Source organism: Adiantum capillus-veneris, chromosome 21, assembly GCF_014529385.1.
Source record: "Adiantum capillus-veneris isolate H3 chromosome 21, ASM1452938v2, whole genome shotgun sequence".
Lineage (NCBI taxonomy): Eukaryota > Viridiplantae > Streptophyta > Polypodiopsida > Polypodiales > Pteridaceae > Adiantum > Adiantum capillus-veneris.
Genome location: NC_140951.1, coordinates 22,869,798 through 22,889,257, shown reverse-complemented (window position 1 = coordinate 22,889,257; position 19,460 = coordinate 22,869,798). Strand labels below are relative to the sequence as shown.

At 46.0% G+C, this 19,460-nt stretch overlaps 1 protein-coding gene across 1 annotated transcript in view; it reads right to left on the bottom strand.

The window, feature by feature from the left end:
- LOC147430651 (uncharacterized) overlaps nt 1-18,364 on the bottom strand; it is a 34,787-nt gene extending 16,423 nt beyond the window's left edge. The window contains exons 1-2 of the mRNA XM_086493250.1: nt 18,099-18,364; nt 17,940-18,005 (exon numbers count right to left, since the gene is read on the bottom strand). Of these exons, the coding sequence (XP_086349376.1) occupies nt 17,940-18,005; nt 18,099-18,311 (279 nt within the window). The 5' untranslated portion in view covers nt 18,312-18,364. The remainder of the gene's footprint in view (nt 1-17,939; nt 18,006-18,098) is intronic.
- Nucleotides 18,365-19,460: the final 1,096 nt, after the last annotated feature.

Below are 19,460 nucleotides of genomic sequence, written 5' to 3'. Positions count from 1 at the left end.
TCCCCGTCGTCGACATCGACATAGCCCTAGACTTGCATCAGATCTCATACATCCATTTGTACCAGTTTGTGCAATCAATAGTAGAACACTCTCGCCAATGAGAGTGGGGCCTTCGGAGGAGGGTTTTACAACGTCTCTGGTGTTGTATTCTCTTCTCTCTCTATCTCTCAGTCTCATGCACTTTCACGCACACTGTCCATTCACTTTGTTAGTGTTCATTGCACTCTCTCATTAAGAACGGAAGGCTCTCCCTTCCATAAGAACAAAAGGAACCTTGAGCACAATTCGGAGCTCTCCTCTTGAGCAAAGTTCAAACATTCATTCCATTGCACCTTACATTGGTATCAGAGCAACCCTACGTGTCCGTGGACAAGCTACAGCATGACCAGGGTTCAGTCAGTCCAGTCAATCTACACTTTTGTGAGTCTATTCGTAGACCGTGCATGCCTAGTCACTTAGTGTAGATGCATATCCTCTGGTTGCACACAGCGTGATCATAAGCATTCCCATCAAGATCCATCAGAATCAGTCAGGGAAATTTTCCAGTGCATTTAGCCTATTTACCTATTTTTGACATTTTTCACTTATTATTTTTAAGTGACTTTTGTTGGAAAGTAGGTATGGCAAATTGAGTAAGTTTGTATATAAGCAAACCTAGACTAGCACTAAATGGCAGAAGAGGCAACAGGAGCCAAGCTCAGCAGGCAACTTCTCCAACAAGACCTTGGTGTTTTTCCTCCAAGCAAGAAGCAAGAACCATCGCCATAGACCTTCCCTCACCTAGCGTTTTTGGGAAGCATCATCAGTTAGCGTTTGCATCAGCATCGTCGCCACCAAAGCCAAGCACCTAGCGTTTTGACAAGACATCAGCTAGCGTTTTTGAAACACACCAGCCTAGCGTTTTTGAATGTTCTAGCGCTTGCAGATCCCAGCCTTTGCAAGTTTAGCCTTGGCGATTCCAAGCAAAGAAAGACCAACAGATCCAGCCCTAAGAAGTAGTAGATTCAGCCCGGAAGGAAACTCGGTTTTCAGCTCCAAGCAACCTCAATTTTCAGCCCTAAACCTGCAGATTTTCAGCGACAAAGACCCACAGAAAACAGCCCCAAAATCAACATTTTTGGACTAGTCGCAGATTTCAACCCATAGCATTTTTGGACAGCAGTAGAAAGATTGCAGATTTCAGCCCTTAGGTCGACTTCATCATCACCGTCGTCATCGTCGACATAGCCTAAACTTGCATCAGTCTCATGCATACCGTTTGTACCAGTTTGTGCAATCATAAGTAGACCACTCTCGCCGACGAGAGTGGGGCCTTCGGAGGAGGGTTTTACAACGTCTCTGGTGTCGTAACTCTCTTCCCTCTCTATCTCTCAGTCTCATACACTTGCACGCACAGTGTCCATTCACTTTGTTTGTGATCATAGCATTCTCTCATTAAGAACGGGAGGCTCTCCCTTCCATAAGAACCAAAGGAACCTTGAGCACAGTTCGAAGCACTCATCTTGAGCAAAGCGCAAACATTCATTCCGCTGCACCTAACAAGAGCTTTGGCAGTATTCTGTATCACTCAAGGAAAGAACCACAAGAACCACAGAATTTTTTTTTGCTTGTTGACGTCGCACGAACCCAAGTTCGCTTGGGCGTGTCGATTCCTAATCGTGTTTTTAAAGAGCGACAGAAATCCCAGGAAAGAAGAGCTTGTCCAGCCTCCCCTTCTACCTCTTTTCACTCATTGAGAGCGGACCGTGCACTTAGCGGCCGGCCAATCGACGTGAGGTGGGAAAATGTGAGCGCAAGGCCGCCAAGGGGTGCGCCCGCAGAAAAGAACAGAACACGGGTGAAGAGAAGATCCTTCTCTAACACAGATTGCAAGCAAAAGAAGAACCTCAAGACCCCCAAGAACTCAAGACCCTCAAGAACCCAAGAACCCAAGACCCCCAAGAACTCAAGACCCTCAAGAACCCAAGACCCACAAGAACCGAAGTTCCTCGTGAACTTAAGAACCCACAACTTCAGTGCATGGTCCTCACCTGAAGCGGAATGGATACCGGGCATGAGGGTGATGGGCAACAAAGTAGTGAAGAAGAATTTCAGCAACAGGGAGGTTTTCCTGACCCTCCCCCTTCGCCGTCTACGCCAGGAATGGCACCAAACCCCATGGAAGCTTTGGTTAAGTCGATGATGGACATGATGCGACTCGCATTGCCGTGGATCGTGACCGCCAAGACAAACAGGATCGCGATCGCTTGGCGGCCGAGTAACGGAAAGAAAAAAAAGCGGCAAGAAAGGCCAACTTGGAGCAAGCTCGCTTGGCGGCCGAAGAAAGAAAGGCTACTATTGAGTGTGAGCTGTGCAAGCGCGCTTGGCGGCCAACGCAAGAAGCGAAGCGGCCGAAGAAAGAAAGGCTACTTTGGAGTTAGAGTGTGAGGCCCAGAGAGAACAAGGCATGAACGACTTGGTACTACATGTCCTCACCTCGAAACCCGAAATGGCCAAAGATGTTGGTGGTTCATCAAGTGGCACAAGCCGAGATCAGGACTCCAACAACCCCGTCACCGAGAAGTTGACGTTCAGTAAGTATGATGGTAAGATGGACGCTAGTGTTATTCATTCTTGGTTGCATCAATTTAATGCTTATTTTGCGACAACTAACAAGACAGGAAATAGCAAGGTTTTGACGGCAGCTATGTACCTTGCCGGTGATGCCATCAATTAGTACCACGCATGGCAAGAGGCACAGTTAGCCGCGCACCTCGAGGAAGCCGACAGAGACACACCCCTTTCCTTCAATTGGGCCGACTTCCAAGACAAGCTCAAGGCACGGTTTATGCCTCCTCAGTACCTAGCACGATTGAGAGAAGATTGGCGCAATCTCAAGCAACATGGTATGCCAGTCATGTCTTTTCTAACCGTGTTTTGCAGCTCGGCACTCAATTACACAAATTGGATGATGAGCGCAAAGAGTCTTTCCTTTTTGGGTTAGACGAATATATCAAGTTTGATGTAGAAGTCTTCGATCCAATCGATCTCAACAAGCCAATAGGGATTTCTCTCGCACAGGAGATGAAGCACAACAAGGGAAAGCCTAAGGAGAACAAGACTTCCACAAGTACCTCTCAGACTTCTCAGAACCCTCAGAACGGTAAGAACTTACCGAATGGTAAGAACGGTAACTCTTCTAACCAGCCTTCCAATAGTCTTTCAAAAAAGACTATTGGAAGGCTGGTAACTCTTCTAACCAGCCCTCCAATAGTCTTTCAGAAAAGAACTCTCAAAATGAACCTAAGGGTAAGGCTAACACAATTGCTAAACCTAAGCTCACTCCATATGAAAAGGTAGCACAAGAAATTTTAGGAGAATACATCACGTCCGAAGAGCAAAGCACTTATTCTAGGAAAGGTCGTTGTTTTCATTGTCACATTAAGGGTCACATAAAAAGAACATGTCCTAAGCTTGAATCGAAAGAACCCACAGAACCCACTTCCTCTGTCAATGCAATCAATGACAACACGAGTGTGTCCCAAGTCTCTCCTCACCCTCCCATTGATGAGTCTCTCATTAAATTTTATGGTCATATGACGAGGCAGCGTTTTGTCATATTGTTTGACCCAGGCAGTATGCATGATGCCCGCCTAGAGGTTAGTCAGAAATCTCCTCTCGAGGTCTCTGGCTTCGCTCCCGGTATGGATTCTCTCATCACGAAGGAGTGCCTTGATGTGATGTTTACAGTTCAACAAGCTGCTTTCCATAGAAATTTTTTTGTCTCTCCTCTCTCAGGATGTGATGATTTTGGACATTCGATGGTCTCGTGAGCATAACCCTCTCACTGATTGGGCGGAAAATACGTGCACTTTCAATGCCAAAAGTGACTCTCCCATTGTCATTCGTGGAGGGCAAGTTGTTCATTTTTCCTCTCTCATTGCTAATGTGCAGGTAAGATTGAACGGATTCAGGAGTAGGAGACTCTATCAGTCTCTTCTTCTCCAAGGCATGACACACACGATTTGCATGACGATAAGCATGATGATTTGAATGATCATGATGAGCATGATGATTTGGGTAACGCTGACAAGCATAATGATTTGCATGATCAAGATGTGATTTCTCACAAGCATGATGATTTGCATGAAGATGATGTGATTGTTCACAAGGATGATCTGTTAGTGGGTTCTTTTTCCAGTGAAGCTAACATCATTGTAGATTCGATCAAACACGAAGAACCGATCTTGGCTCTCGAGCCTCGGTCCAAAGAACCCTTACAGGAAGTACTACGTGTTCGAATGATTCGTCAGCACGCATTGTTCAAGTGTTTCATTCGTGATCGTTTCCTGTATTTTCGTCAACGTCTTTATGTTATCCCTTTTCCTAGGCATGACATATTGTACGTTGAGCACGTTTCACTCATGAATGAGCACAACTGTATGCGGATTTTTCATGAAAAGCTAAAAAGTATATATGTAAGAAAGTCACATTCCATGTCTCTTCCTTAGCAAACACAGTTGTAGAAAGAACACGTGAAAGTATGAGCACAAAGCATGGGCATTTCCTGTTAGGTGCAGCGGAATGAATGTTTAAACTTTGCTCAAGATGAGTGCCCCGAACTGTGCTCAAGGTTCCTTTTGTTCTTATGGAAGGGAGAGCCTTCCGTTCTTTTAGTAAGAGAGTACAATGGACACAAACAAAGTGAATGGACATTGTGAATGGAAATGCATGAGACTGAGAGATAGAGAGAGAAGAGAATACGACACCAGAGACGTAAAACCCTCCTCCGAAGGCCCCACTCTCTATGGCGAGAGCGGTCTACTTATGATTGCACAAATCTCTACAATGCTTGGACTTGCCGACGACGATGAGGACGATGACGAGACGGGCTAAAATCTGAAAATGCTAAGGGCTGAAATCTGCAAATCTTGTATCTGCTGAATTCTGACTCTATGTCAATAACGACGATGCAACGACGACGCGCTGAAAACGCAGATGCTGAAATCTACGTTTTCCGAGCTGAAATTGTAAACCTTGCGGAAACTGACCGTGCGGCGAGGAACTGCTGCGGGAAGGTGAGATCTGCGAGGTTCGGGCTTGATCTGCTCTGCCTAAGGGCTGAAAACTGAAAACGCTGAGGTTTCTTGATGTTCCGTCGCGGTGAATCTGCAAAACACTCGGTTAAGATGCAGATGCAAAAACGCTAGGGCTGAAAATCTGCAAATCTATTGCCGGTTGTTCTGCAAATGCAAAACGCTAGGCTGATCTGATGTTCTGCTGTCGCCGGAATCAGCAAGTTCAAATCGCTGGCTGATCTAGTCCAAAAACGCTAGGTTGTTGCTGTGGAGCAAAAACGCTAGGGCTTGGGGTTCTACTAAGAAGTTGCCTGTTGAGCGAGTGCTCATGCTGCCTCTTCTGCCAGAAAGTGCTAACTCTAGTTTGCTTATGTAGAAACTTACTCAATTTGCCCTACCTCCTTTCCAACAAAAGTCACTTAAAAATAATAAATGAAAAATATCAAAAATAGGTAAAATAGGCTAAAGCACTGGAAAATTCCGTTGAAGGATTCTGATGGATTTTGATGGGAATGCTTATGATCATGCTGTGTGCAACCAAAGGATATGCATCTACACTAAGTGACTGGGCATGCACGGTCTACAACTAGACTCACAAAAGTGCAAGAACACTTGCTAATCTAGATTGACTGGATTGACTGCACCCTTGTCGTGCCGTAGCTTGTCCACGGACACACAGGGTTGGATGTGTCACGTGACATCCCCTCCTTTTCAAAGTGAGGTACTGGTACCGAACTATATGGCGTCGAGGGAGATCGCCAATAGCATCCGGAATCCTGGAAGGGACTCGTCGCCGGCCCACTCTGATGTGTGGATCGTGCGATACTTGAACTTCATAAAGGTCTGCAACGCTTGCTTCTTTGGGCCGCGCCGAAAGCGACACAAAGTCTTCTGTGGCTCCTTCGATGCTTCAACTTCGTCTAGAGTCCTGCTTCTTTCTTCTTCAAGAATCTCCATGGCTGAAAATTCCTGAAACCATTTCCAACACAAAACCATGAACATACCTATTCCATGTAAAGTGAGTGGAAAAAATCTTGTCGTCCTAATAGACTGTGCATGCAATGTAGATGAACAAAGAGACGGAGTGCCAAACCGTTCACCACGCACACGCAAACAATGAGATCGAATCTTTCCCTTTTGATCTAAAGCAATCAACTGTGGCAATTCACAACGGAAATGCCCATGCTTGGTGCTCATACTTTCATGTGCTCTTTCTACAAATGTGTCATGCCAAAGAAGAGACATAGAATGTGACGTCCTTGAATGCATACTTTTCAGCTTTTCATGAACAATCCGCGTACATTCGTGCTCATTCATGAGTGAAATGTGCTCAACGTACAATATGTCATGCCTAGGAAAAGGGATCACATAAAGATGCTAACAAAAATACAGGAAACGATCACGAATGAAACACTCGTACAATGCGTGCTGACAAATCATGCAAACACATAATACTTCCTGTGAGGGTTCTTTGGACCGAGGCTCGAGAGCCAAGATCGGTTCTTCCTAAGGGGGTTCTTTGGACCTAGGCTCAAGAGCCAAGATCGGGTCTTCGTGATTGATCGTCTCTGCAATGAGGTTAGCTTCACTAGAGAAAGTATCAACTAGCACATCATCCTTCTTGTGAACAATCACATCTTCTTCATGCAACTCATCATGCTTGTGAGAAATCACATCTTGATCATGCAAATCATCATGCTTGTCATTGTCAACCAAATCATCATGCAAATCATTGTCATTCAAAATCATCATGCTCATCGTTATCATTCAATTCATCATGCTTCTCATTATCATTCAAATCCTGTGTATCATGGTTTGGAGCAGAGACGGAGAGAGTCTCCTATTCCTGATTCTGTGCAAACTGCGCCTGTACCGTAGAAAAGAGTCACAAAAATTCTTTCATGTGTTGGGCGCTCTTTTCTTTTATGGCTTTGTTCTCGCGATCAAATTCTGCTTGTCTTGCTTGTTCTCGCGATCAAATTTGGCTTGACTTTCTTTGTTCTCGCGACTCAATTTGGCTTGTCTTTCTTTGTCTTCCAAGTCGTACTTACGCTCTATGGCTGCCATGCTTTCTTCGTATTCATGATCTATGTCTGTCAATTCTTCTTCATAGGCCTTTCTGTCTGCTTCTCTTTCTGCTTTTTGTGCTTCGCGTTCGAACTTGTTGTCCATAAACAACTGCGTCAACTCCTCCATACGAGTTAGTGCAATCCTTGGCGTAGATGGGGAAGGGGGAGGGTCGGAAAAACCTCTTCTTCGCCTCTCTCATGCTCATCACTTCCTAGCGAAGTATCCATTCCGCTTCGAGTGATGACCATTCTGAAGTCGTGGGTTCTTGTAGGTTCTTGTGGTCTTGGGTTCTTAAGTTCACGAGGAACTTGGATTCTTGGGGGTCTTGAGTTCTTGGGTGCTTGAGGTTCTTAAGGGTTTTCTTTCGCTTGTAATATATGTTTGAGAAGGATCTTCTCTTCACCCGAGTTCTACTCTTTTCCGCGGGCGCACCCCTTGGCGGCCTTGAGCTCACACCAAGGTTGCTTTTTCCCACCTCACGTCGATTGGCCGGCAGCTAAGTGCACGGTCCGCTCTCAATGAGTGAAAGAGGCACAAGGGGAGGCTGGACAAGCCCTTATTTCCTGGGTTTCCTTTCACTCTTCAAAAACACGATTAGGAATTGACTCGCCCGAGCGAACTTGCGTTCGTGCGACCTCAACAGCAAAAAAATTCTTGTGATTCTTGTGGTTCTTTCCTTGAGTGATACAAAACACTGCCAAAGCTCTGATTCCAATGTTAGGTGCAACAGAATGAATGTTTGAACTTTACTCAAGATGAGTGCTCCGAACTGTGCTCAAGGTTCCTTTTGTTCTTATAGAAGGAAGAGCCTTCCGTTCTTTTAGTGAGAGAGTGCAATGGACACAAACAAAGTGAATGGACACTGTGAATGGAAATGCATGAGACTGAGATAGAGAGAGAAGAGAATACAACACCAGAGACGTAAAACCCTCCTCCGAAGGCCCCACTCTCTATGGCGAGAGCAATCTACTTATGATTGCACAAATCTCTACAATGCTTGGACTTGCCGACGATGTCGACGACAATGAGGACGACGACGAGACGGGCTGAAATCTGAAAATGCTAAGGGCTGAAATCTGCAAATCTTGTATCTACTAAATTCTGACTCTATGTCGATGACGACGATGACACGACGACGCGCTGAAACGCAGGTGCTGAAATCTGCATTTTCCGGGCTGAAACTGTAAACCTTGCGGAAACTGACCGTGCGCAGAGGAACTGCTGCGAGAAGGTGAGATCTGCGAGGTTCGGGACTTGATCTGCGGTGCCTAAGGGCTGAAAACTGAAAACGCTGAGATTTCTTGATGTTCCGTCGCGGTGAATCTGCAAAACGCTGGGTTAAGATGCAGATGCAAAAACGCTAGGGCTGAAAATCTGCAAATCTGTTGCCATTTGTTCTGCAAATGCAAAACGCTAGGCTGATCTGATATTCTGCTGTCGCCGGAATCTGCAAGTTCAAATCGTTGGCTGATCTGGTCCAAAAACGCTAGGTTGTTGCTGTGGAGCAAAAACGCTAGGGCTTGGGGCTCTGCTGAGAAGTTGCCTGTTGAGCGAGTGCTCCTGCTGCCTCTTCTGCGAGAAAGTGCTAACTCTAATTTGCTTATGTACAAACTTACTCAATTTGCCCTACCTACTTTCCAACAAGTCACTTAAAAATAATAAGTGAAAAAATGTCAAAAATAGGTAAAATAGGCTAAATGCACTGGAAAATTCCCATGAAGGATTCTGATGGATTCTGATGAAAATGCTTATGGTCATGTTGTGTGCAACCAGAGGATATGCATCTACACTAAGTGACTGGGCATGCACAGTCTACGAATAGACTCACAAAAGTGCCAGAACACTTGCTAATCTAGACTGACTAGACTGACTGAGAACCCTTGTCGTGCTGTAGCTTGTCCACAAACACACAAGGTTGGATGTATCACGTGACATTTTTGTTGTGAATTGCCACAGTTGATTGATTTAGATCAGCAAGACAAGAGTCGATCTCATTGTTTGCGTGTGCGTGGTGAACAGTTTGGCACTCCGTCTATTTGTTCATCTACATTGCATGCACAGTCTTTTAGGAAGATAAGATTTTTTCCACTCACTTTACATGGATTGGGTATGTTCATGTTTTTGTGTTGGAAGTGGTTTCAGGAATTTTCAGCCGTGGAGATTGAGAGATAGAGAGCAAAAATGCTGATGCTAGCAAAAACGCTAGTGCTGATCTGGGGTTGCTGATGGAACTCCAAAAACGCTAATGTCTGAAGTCGGAACGCTACCAAACACTGGGATTTGATGGTGATGAGAGGGATCTGTAGTCGCTAGGTATTGCTCGTGAGGATGACGATCCAGGCAATGCTGAAAACGCCAGATCTTGGAGGGTCGCTGCTGGAACCAAAAACGCTCATGCTCTGCTAGCGTTAGCAAAAAACGCTGGACTTGTTGAGTATGTTGCTGGCGATCATTGCTGAAAACGCCAGGGGTCTGGTGTTGACGAGGGAATGCAAAAACGCTACACAAGCTGGTGGTGATGGCGATGATGCAACTGAGAAAACGCTGGGGCTGATGTGTCTATGGCGAGGATGGAGGAACCAAAACGTCAAGGATCTGCTGGGGGTTCTGCTGAGAAGGTGCCTGTTGAGCATATGCTCCTTTTGCCTCTTCTGCCATTTAGTGCTAACTTGGGTTTGCTTATATACAAACTTAGTAAAATTGCCCTACCTACTTTTGTTGGAAAGTCACTTAAAAATAATAAGTGAAAATAACCAAAAATAGGAAAAATAGGCTAAATGCACTGGAAAATTCCCTGACTGAATCTGATGGATACTGAAGGGAATACTGATGATCATGCTGTGTGCAACCAGAGGATATGCATCTACACTAAGTGACTGGGCATGCACGGTCTACGAATAGACTCACAAAAGTGTCAGATCACTTCTAATCTAGACTGACTCGATTGACTGAACCCTGATCATACTGTAGCTTGTTCACGGACACAGGGTTGGATGTGTCACGTGACATCCCCTCCTTTTCAAAGTGAGGTACTGGTACCGAACTGTATGGCGTCGAGGGAGATCGCCACTAGCATCCGGAATCCTGGAAGGGACTCTTTGCCGGCCCACTGTGATGTGTGGGTCGTGCGGTACTTGAACTTCATAAAGGTCTGCAACGCTTGCGTCTTTGGGCCGCGCCGAAAGCGACACAAAGTCTTCTGTGGCTCCTTCGATGCTTCAACTTCGTCTAGAGTCATGCTTCCTTCTTCAAGAATCTCCATGGCTGAAAATTCCTGAAACCAAATCCAACACAAAAACATGAACATACCTATTCCATGTAGAGTGAATGGAAAAAATCTTGTCTTCCTCAAAGACTGTGCATGCAATGTAGATGAACAAATAGACGGAGTGCCAAACGGTTCACCACACACACGCAAACAATGAGATCGAATCTTTCTCTTATGATCTAAAGCAATCAAGTGTGGAAATTCACAACGGAAATGCCCATGCTTGGTGCTCATACTGTCATGTGCTCGTTCGGAAACTGTGTCATGCCAAGGAAGAGACATGGACTGTGACTTCCTTACATACATACTTTTCAGTTTTTCATGAAAAATCCGCATACATTCGTGCTCATTCATGAGAGAAACGTGCTCAACATACAATATGTCATGCCTAGGAAAAGGGATCACATAACGATGCTAACTAAAATACAAGAAACGATCACGAATGAAACATTCGAACAATGCCTGCGTATCAATCATGCGAACACATAATACTTCCTGTGATGGTTCTTTGGACCTAGGCTCGAGAGCCAAGATCGCTTCTTCTTGAATGATCGAATCGTCCTGTGGAGGTTCTTTGGACCTCGACTCGAGAGCCAAGATCGATTCTTCGTGATTGATCGAATCTACAACGAGGTTAGCTTCGCTAGAAAAAGCATCCACTAACACCTCATCCTGGTGAACAATCACATCTTCATGCAATTCATCATGCTTGTGAGAAATCACATCTTGATCATGCAAATCATCATGCTTGTCATTGTCATCCAAATCATTATGCAAATCATTGGCATCCAAATCATCATGCAAATCATTATCAATCAAATCATCATCATGCTTCACACAATCATGCAAATCCTGTGTATCATGCTTTGGAGAAGAAGAGACTGAGAGAGTCTTCTTTCGCCATATCTCTTGCATCTGTGCCTGAACTTGAGAATAGAGTCGCCATAACTCTTTGATTTGTCGGTCGCTCTGTTCTTGTAGTGCTTTGGCTTCCAAGTCGTACTTACGCTCTATTGCGGCCATTCCTTCTTTGTATTCACGATCTATGGCTTCCATTTCTTCTTCGTAGGCCTTTCTGTCTGCTTCTCTTTCTTCGCGTTCTAACTTCCTTTCCATAGACAACTGCTTCAACTCCTCCATAGGAGTTAGTGCAATCGGTGTCGTAGATGGGGAAGGATCAAAAAAACCTCTTGGTGGGGACAATTCTTCTTCGCCTCTCTCATGCTCATCACCTCCAAGCGAAGTATCCATTCCGCTTCAAGTGATGATCATGCACTATTATCTTTGGTTCTTAAGTTCATGAGGAACTTGGGTTCTTGAGGGTCTTGGTTCTTGGGTCCTTGGGTTCTTGAGGATCTTGAGGTTCTTGAGGTTCTTGAGGTTTTCTTTCGCTTGCAAATCGCGTTGGAGAAAGATCTTCTCTTCACCCGAGTTCTACTCTTTTCCGCAGGCGCACCCCTTGGCGGCCTTGTGCTCACACCAAGGTTGCTTTTTCCCACCTCACATCGATTGGCCGGTCGCTAAGTGCACGGTACGCTCTCAATGAGTGAATAGAGACACAAGGGGAGGCTAGACAAGCCCTTCTTTCTTGGGATTCCTATCACTCTTCAACAAAACACGATTAGGAATCGACACGTCCAAGAGAACTTGGGTTTGTGCGACCTCAACAAGCAAAAAAAATTATTGTGGTTCTTGTGGTTCTTTCCTTGAGTGATACAGAACACTACCAAAGCTCTGATACCAATGTTAGGTGCAACGGAATGATTGTTTGCGCTTTGCTCAAGATGAGTGCTCCGAATTGTGCTCAAGGTTCCTTTTAGTTCTTATGGAAGGGAGAGCCCTCCGTTCTTAATGGGAAGTGCTATGATCACGAACAAAGTGAATGGCCATGTGCGTGCAAGTGTATGAGACTGAGAGATAGAGAGAGAAGAGAGATACGACACCAGAGACGTAAAACCCTCCTCCGAAGGCCCCACTCTCGTCGGCGAGAGTGGTCTACTTTTTGATTGCACAAAGTGGTACAATACGTATGCAATGGACTGATGCAACTTGAACTATGCCGATCACGACGACGGTGATGACGACGACGACTTGATGGCTGAAATCTGTGGTCTTCTAACTGCTAAATTTCGAGACTTTCGGTGGCTGAAAATGACTGTTTTGGCTGCGTTTTCATGGGCTGAAAATGGGGGAACTGCTGCAACCGATGGGGATTAATCTGTTGCTCTGCTATAGGCTGAAAATGCTGTGTTTCTCGCTGAGGCTAAAAGACCAAAAACACTGATGCTTGCTGATGCTAGCAAAAACGCTAGTGCTGATCTGGGGTTGCTGAGGAACTCCAAAAACGCTAATGGCTGAAGTCGGAAAACGCTAGCAAACATTGGGATTTGATGGCGATGAGAGGGATCTGCAGTCGCTAGGTATTGCTGGTGAGGATGACGATCCAGGCAATGCTGAAAACGCCAGATCTTGGAGGGTCACTACTGGAACCAAAAACGTTGATGCTCTGCTAGCGTTAGTAGAAAACGCTGGACTTGCTGAGTATGTTGCTGGCGATCATTGCTGAAAACGCCAGGGATCTGGTGCTGATGGGAATGCAAAAATGCTACACAAGCTGGTGGTGATGGCGATGATGCAACTGAGAAAACGCTGGGGCTGATGTGTCTATGGCGAGGATGGAGGAACCAAAACGCCAAGGATCTGCTGGGGGTTCTGCTGAGAAGGTGCCTGTTGAGCATGTGCTCCTGCTGTCTCTTCTGCCATTTAGTGCTAACTTGGGTTTGCTTATATACAAACTTAGCAAAATTGCCCTACCTACTTTTGTTGGAAAGTCGCTTAAAAATAATAAGTGAAAATAACCAAAAATAGGAAAAATTTCAAAATAGGCTAAATGCACTGAAAATTTCCCCTGGTTGAATCTGATGGATTCTGAAGGGAATACTGATGATCATGCTGTGTGCAACTAGAGGATATGCATCTATGCTAAGTGACTGAGCATGCACGGTCTACGAATAGACTCACAAAAGTGCCAAATCACTTCTAATCTAAACTGACTGGACTGACTGAACCCTGATCATGCTGTAGCTTGTCCACGGACACATAGGGTTGGATGTGTTACGTGACACTCTGGTTGCACATAGCATGATCGTAAGCATTCCCATCAGAATCCTTAAGGGGCATTTTCCAATGCATTAAACCTATTTTCCCTATTTTTGACATTTTTCACTTATTATTTTAAGTGGCTTTTGTTGGGAACTGAGTAGGGCAAATTGGGTACGATAATATATAAGCAGACCTAGGCTAGCACTAATTGGCAGAAGAGCAAGGAGAACACAGGCCACAGGCAGTAGGTTCCCCCCCTCTCTCTCAAGCAGGACATTCTCCCCCTTGATGGAGATTTCCTTCAAGCAAGACTCCAGAACCCCTAGCGTTTTCATCAAAGTCATCCTCGCCATGGAGATCCAGCACCCTGGCGTTTTCAGCCCACAGTAGCATCGCCATAAGATCCAGCCATCTAGCATTTTCAGCATCAGCCACAAATCCAGCCATCTAGCGTTCTCAGCAGTCAACCATCATCGCCACAGATCCAGCATGCTAGCGTTTTTCAGCCTGCATAGTCAGCCCTAAATCAGCGTTTTGTACAGCCATTTTCAGCCTAAGACCAGCGTTTCGGAAGAGCCTAAAACCTGCGTTTTTGGGACAACAGATTTCAGCCCAATGGCGTTTTTGGACAGCAGAGAAAGTGCATCAGTTTTCAGCCTTAGAGTCGGTCTCGTCATCCCCATCGTCGACATCGACATAGCCCTAGACTTGCATCAGATCTCATACATCCATTTGTACCAGTTTGTGCAATCAATAGTAGACCACTCTCGCCAACGAGAGTGGGGCCTTCGGAGGAGGGTTTTACGTCGTCTCTGGTGTCGTATTCTCTTCTCTCTCTATCTCTCAGTCTCATGCACTTTCACGCACAGTGTCCATTCACTTTGTTTGTGTTCATTGCACTCTCTCATTAAGAACAAAAGGCTCTCCCTTCCATAAGAACAAAAGGAACCTTGAGCACAGTTCGGAGCACTCATCTTGAGCAAAGGTCAAACATTCATTCCGTTGCACCTTACAGCTACAACTTGCAAAACATTGGGGCTGATCTGCAGTTGATGAAAACGCCAAGCTGTTCTTGATGGCTGAAAACGCTAGGCGTTCCGCCGGGGGGTCTTGCTGAGGAGGTGCACTGTCAAACTTGTGGTCTCTGCGGCCTCTTCTGCCAAAAAGTGCTAGCGCTAGCTTTTCTTATATGATCTGCAGTTGATGAAAACGCCAAGCTGTTCTTGATGGCTGAAAACGTTAGGTGTTCCGCCGAGGCGTCTTATTGAGAAGGTGCACTGTCAAAATTGTGGTCTCTGCGGCCTCTTCTGCAAGAAAGTGTTAGCGCGCTAGCTTTTCTTATATATTACCTAAGTCAAATTGCCCTACCCAGTTTCCCAACACAGTCACTTATTAATAATAAGTGAAAAATGATTAAAATAGGGAAAATAGGTTTGTGCACTGGACAGTAGGCCACTCCCAGCTCATTCACATTGACGGCCACACCGAGTTGCGGTTTGGTGGCGTTGTTGGTGCAATTCTGTTTTGGTTGACACCAAAGGATTGGAGGTAGGAGATACAGGTAAAACGGTGTAGACAGATTGGTCTGGCCTTTCCTCTTCTCAGAGGATCTTCACAGCGCAAACTGCTCAGTGTGGCTTCTCTTCTTCATTCAAGATGATTACGGTGCAGACAGCTTGGTCTGACCACACCGAGGCCCTTCATAGCGCAGACTGTTGAGTCTGGCTTTCCCCTCATCTTGGATTACCCTACCTACTGACAGGACACCATCCGGTGGTGGTGCATGCGATCTCTCGGTGACTGCTCAGTGTGGCTTCTCCCTTAATCTTGGATAACCCTACCTAATAACAAGACACCGTCCGGTGGTGGTCCGTGCGATCTATCGGTGACTGCTCAGTGTTTTAGTTGACACCGGAGGATTGGAGGCAAGAGATACAGGTAAAACGGCGTAGACAAATTGGTCTGGCCTTTCCTCTTCTCAAAGGATCTTCACAGCGCAGACTGCTCAGTGTGGCTTCTCTTCTTCATACAAGATGATTACGGTGCAGATAGCTTGGTATGACCACACCGAGGCCGTTCACAGCACAGACTGTTGAGTCTGGCTTTCCCCTCATCTTGGATTAACCTACCTACTGACAAGACACCATCCGGTGGTGGTCCGTGCGATCTATCGGTGACTGCTACAGCCTACGGTAGCTTCTAAAGTGCAGATTGCTTAGTCTAGCTTTCCTTGTTTCGAAGGATGTTTACGATGCAGATTGCTATATCTAGCCTTCCTGGAGTCTTACACAGCTTAGCCACCTAGCCACATTGGGTTACAAGTTCATGCATTGACAGGCTTTCGAACATTCTCATGACGATTCATGGGCTTTCCCATTTTCTCCGGACAGTTTGACTACAAACCACAGATCCTATTCGACAAAACACTTGCAGATCTATTGGCACTCCTTTCCCGACAAGGGGTTGTTTTTACACTCAGTTCGAGACCTTCACGCAGTATTTTCACCCTGTATTGGCAGAGTACAGCAGTTTGCTACATTGCTCGTGACGGCACTTTACCATGGAGGTCTCTTTGCGGTTGGGACACCCCAGACTGCTGCTACACTCGTGGAGTTCGCCGGAGTCTTGTCTTTCAGTGGACATTACAGCAGACCCTTCATCATTTGCCTCACATCTTCGGCTTCTTACGGTTTGTTCAGCATCCGGTGCTAAGAGGGGGTGTTAGATTTACACCACTCTACTGCTTCACACACAGGTCTAGGGCATACATGTACGGCTAGTGTGCCTCCGGGCTGGTCACCGTTCGCATATCCATATAGGCTGCATTGTCCGGCCGCCCACCTTGTCCAGACCCCCTCATATATATTTCTTTCCTTGTTGGATCGTGGGGGATTTTCCAGGCATTGCCCTACCTCCCCTTGGGCAATTATTTATGGGGCCAAGGGGGTACCCACTTCCACTATCTGGATGTTGTATTGGGTCTTCTGCTCATGGTAGTCATGGGGGGCTGATCGCCCACTCTTCCACCATACCTTGTGTTTGTGTTCCTGTCTCTCTCTCTCCTCTCACGCTTCCGCACACGCTCACTCTCACACTAAGTGCTAGGTACGGCGGGTACTTGGTGCTTGGTACTGCAGGTACTTGGTACTTGGTATTGTGGGGTACTTTGGGTACTGAAGGTACTTGGGTGCTAAGGATACGGAGGTGCTGATGATCCCTATGTTGAGCAAGGCAAGCGCCAAGCCAAAACACAAGGGGTACTAGATGCGGGGGTAGTGCGCGAACGACGACGACGATGAGGGGTACTTGTACTGCGCTGTTGCTGAGGTACTAATGGGTACTACTGGAGATGCTTGGTACTGCGATGATGACAATGGCGCCGTCGAGGCTGTGGGCTGATCTACTATCACCGGGGACGGCAATGAGCTGAAAATTGAAAACGCTGAAGATGAAGATGGCTGAAATCTGAAAACGCTGGTGGTAATGCCGTAAGGATTACAGCCGCGACGAGGCTATGCTGAAAACGTTAAGGGCTGAAATCAGATGGCGATCATAGGGCTGAAAACATTGATGGCTGCTGGAGAAAACGCTGGCTGACACAATCTTCTTTCAGCTGCGAATCACACCTATGCTTTTATGCCTTTCTGAGACTTCTCCAAAGTCCCTTAATGTAAAATGACTAAGACAATCATAACACTGCGAGTCTGACCAAGGCACCAATACTACCTAGTGGGCTTTTTTGAATCAAGGCTTGACCGAGGCGGTCAAGAAAACGAGGGAAGTGGCATATTTTGGGCGTGGGATAGGAAGTCCGATGCCCAGCTCAGGGATAACTCATCTGAGGAGGCTGGCCAATGTGAAAGGGTCTCAAGGGAGGAGTTGGATGGGTAGTGAGTTTTTGGACATGACATATACTTAGCTTAATAAAAAAAAGCACGCCAGCTATGTTCTGGAAAAAACAAGGAGGCTTCAGGGTCATTCACTCACATAGGCAGGGTGCATCGCGCATGAGCGCCAAGTTGGAGGAGAGGGGAGGAGCATCTACTATGTATTGCAAGAATGTCAGCCATAAAGCAGGATTACATGTCTTCCCTTAAAGAGTAAAATGAGACCCTAGTAAGCGATGAAGCGAGCTGATTGTGCCCCAAGAAACATAGCCAGTACCCAGACTAACTCTGAACAAAAGCAAACAAATAGCTCGCCATACCATCGCAGCATAACTCCACAATGCATGCCTGAGGATGAAGAAAGCATCTGAGACAGTTGAATTCATGGTTCATATGCCTTACCCATGTACCAACTGACCACAATGGGCAATCAACTATATAGTGCTCGGAAAATATAAAAAAACGAATGCTTGCACATGGAAAATTTTAGAGGCAATTTGACTACATTTGAAGGTTTTTACACTGCTAACAGATTCAAAGAGACAGCAGACTTACTAACAGAGCTCGGTGGCCTTCAAAATCATCTAGCTTCCACGTTTTTCCAGTCAAAGGCTCCGGCAACTGCAAGCAAGAAGCACCCAACCAACAGAAAGAAGCTCCCATAAGCAGAAAACAACGCGTAATACACGCCTTGTCGCATGCAAGAAAGCGTACCTCAAAGTCAGGAGCGCGAGAAGCCAAAGGAACAGACCGGGACTCCACTCTAGAAGCTCGAACTTGAAGGGGCCGACCAGGACGGCACTGTGAAACCCCGGTGTAGCTGACGAAGCAGGGAAGAAGACGCCCGCAGAAACGGGTGGTGCAAGAGAGAGGAGGAAGCAACGAGCAGCTGAGCGGAGGGGCTAGGAGTGCCCTGCAAGACAACATCACCACCGTTGCCCTTCAGAAAAGAAGACACATCACCATAGGCTATTAGACGTATCCGAAGCACAAAATGCAGTACTTATGTAGGCGACATCTTATGTAGGCCGTTGTGACTTTTCATTGGTTATTTCAAACGATTGGGTCTGGAGTGCAATAAAGGGGTTGGAGAGAAAGAGAGAGAGGACTCAATGCATGCCACGACATTAAGTGACACAAGATTGGACGTGGGGGCGGGTAAGGGGATCGACGGCGAGGGAAGTTTGGCGGGCATCTCGAGGTGGACATGCTTATCCAAAAAATGGGGGCGCCGTTTGGGAGTTAGATTGGAATCCACTACCTCATGTCCCAATGCCTTTTGAGGCTTGAGCTGGCATAATAACTAATATCTAATTCTCCTAAATGATGTTCTCATGTTAAACTGATCATTTAATATGGGAAAGTGCCAGTGGAGAAAAAGCTAGAATATTGGTTAAGCTGGCAGACCGGCCATAGTAGGGATCCAAAGGAGGGAAAATAGGGATCCAAAGGGGGGGGGCATCCGCAAAAGAGCAATGTGCAACAATGGGCTTAAAAGACCCTAAGGTTCAGCCCATTAAGACTTCCAAAATGCTAAGGTTTCAAAATTCAAAGGTTGTGTCCAAAGGTCAAACTCTAGGGAAATTGGATGCTTTGTGTGTGTGTCCCAAAAAGTCTTCTCAAGTCCAACATAGGAGGGGGCGAGCCCAAGAAGTAGGGGATGAGAGAGAAACTCACACACACACACACACACACACACACACACACAAAAGCTACCTTTACACAAAGGGAATGAGGGACACATGTCAGCTCCCTAGCCCAGATGCCCACAAAGTGTACTCAAATCCTATTGGATGGCCTTGGAGGTGGACCAATGAGAATTAGGCAAGAGTAAATCTAGTTTAATTAATTTAAAAACACATAATAAAAGGACCAAAAAGAATTAAGCTCTCTAGAAGACTATTGGACAGTCTCCCAAGGGGTCCAATGAGCATTCATCAGTCGAATGGCTTGCCTGATTCCTATTGGCCAGGAGACAAAGGGGTCCAATGAGAGTTTAGTTGCATTAATTAATTACATAAAGCTCTCACAAAAGGGGAAAGGGGGACACATGTCAGAAGACTATCACTTATGCTC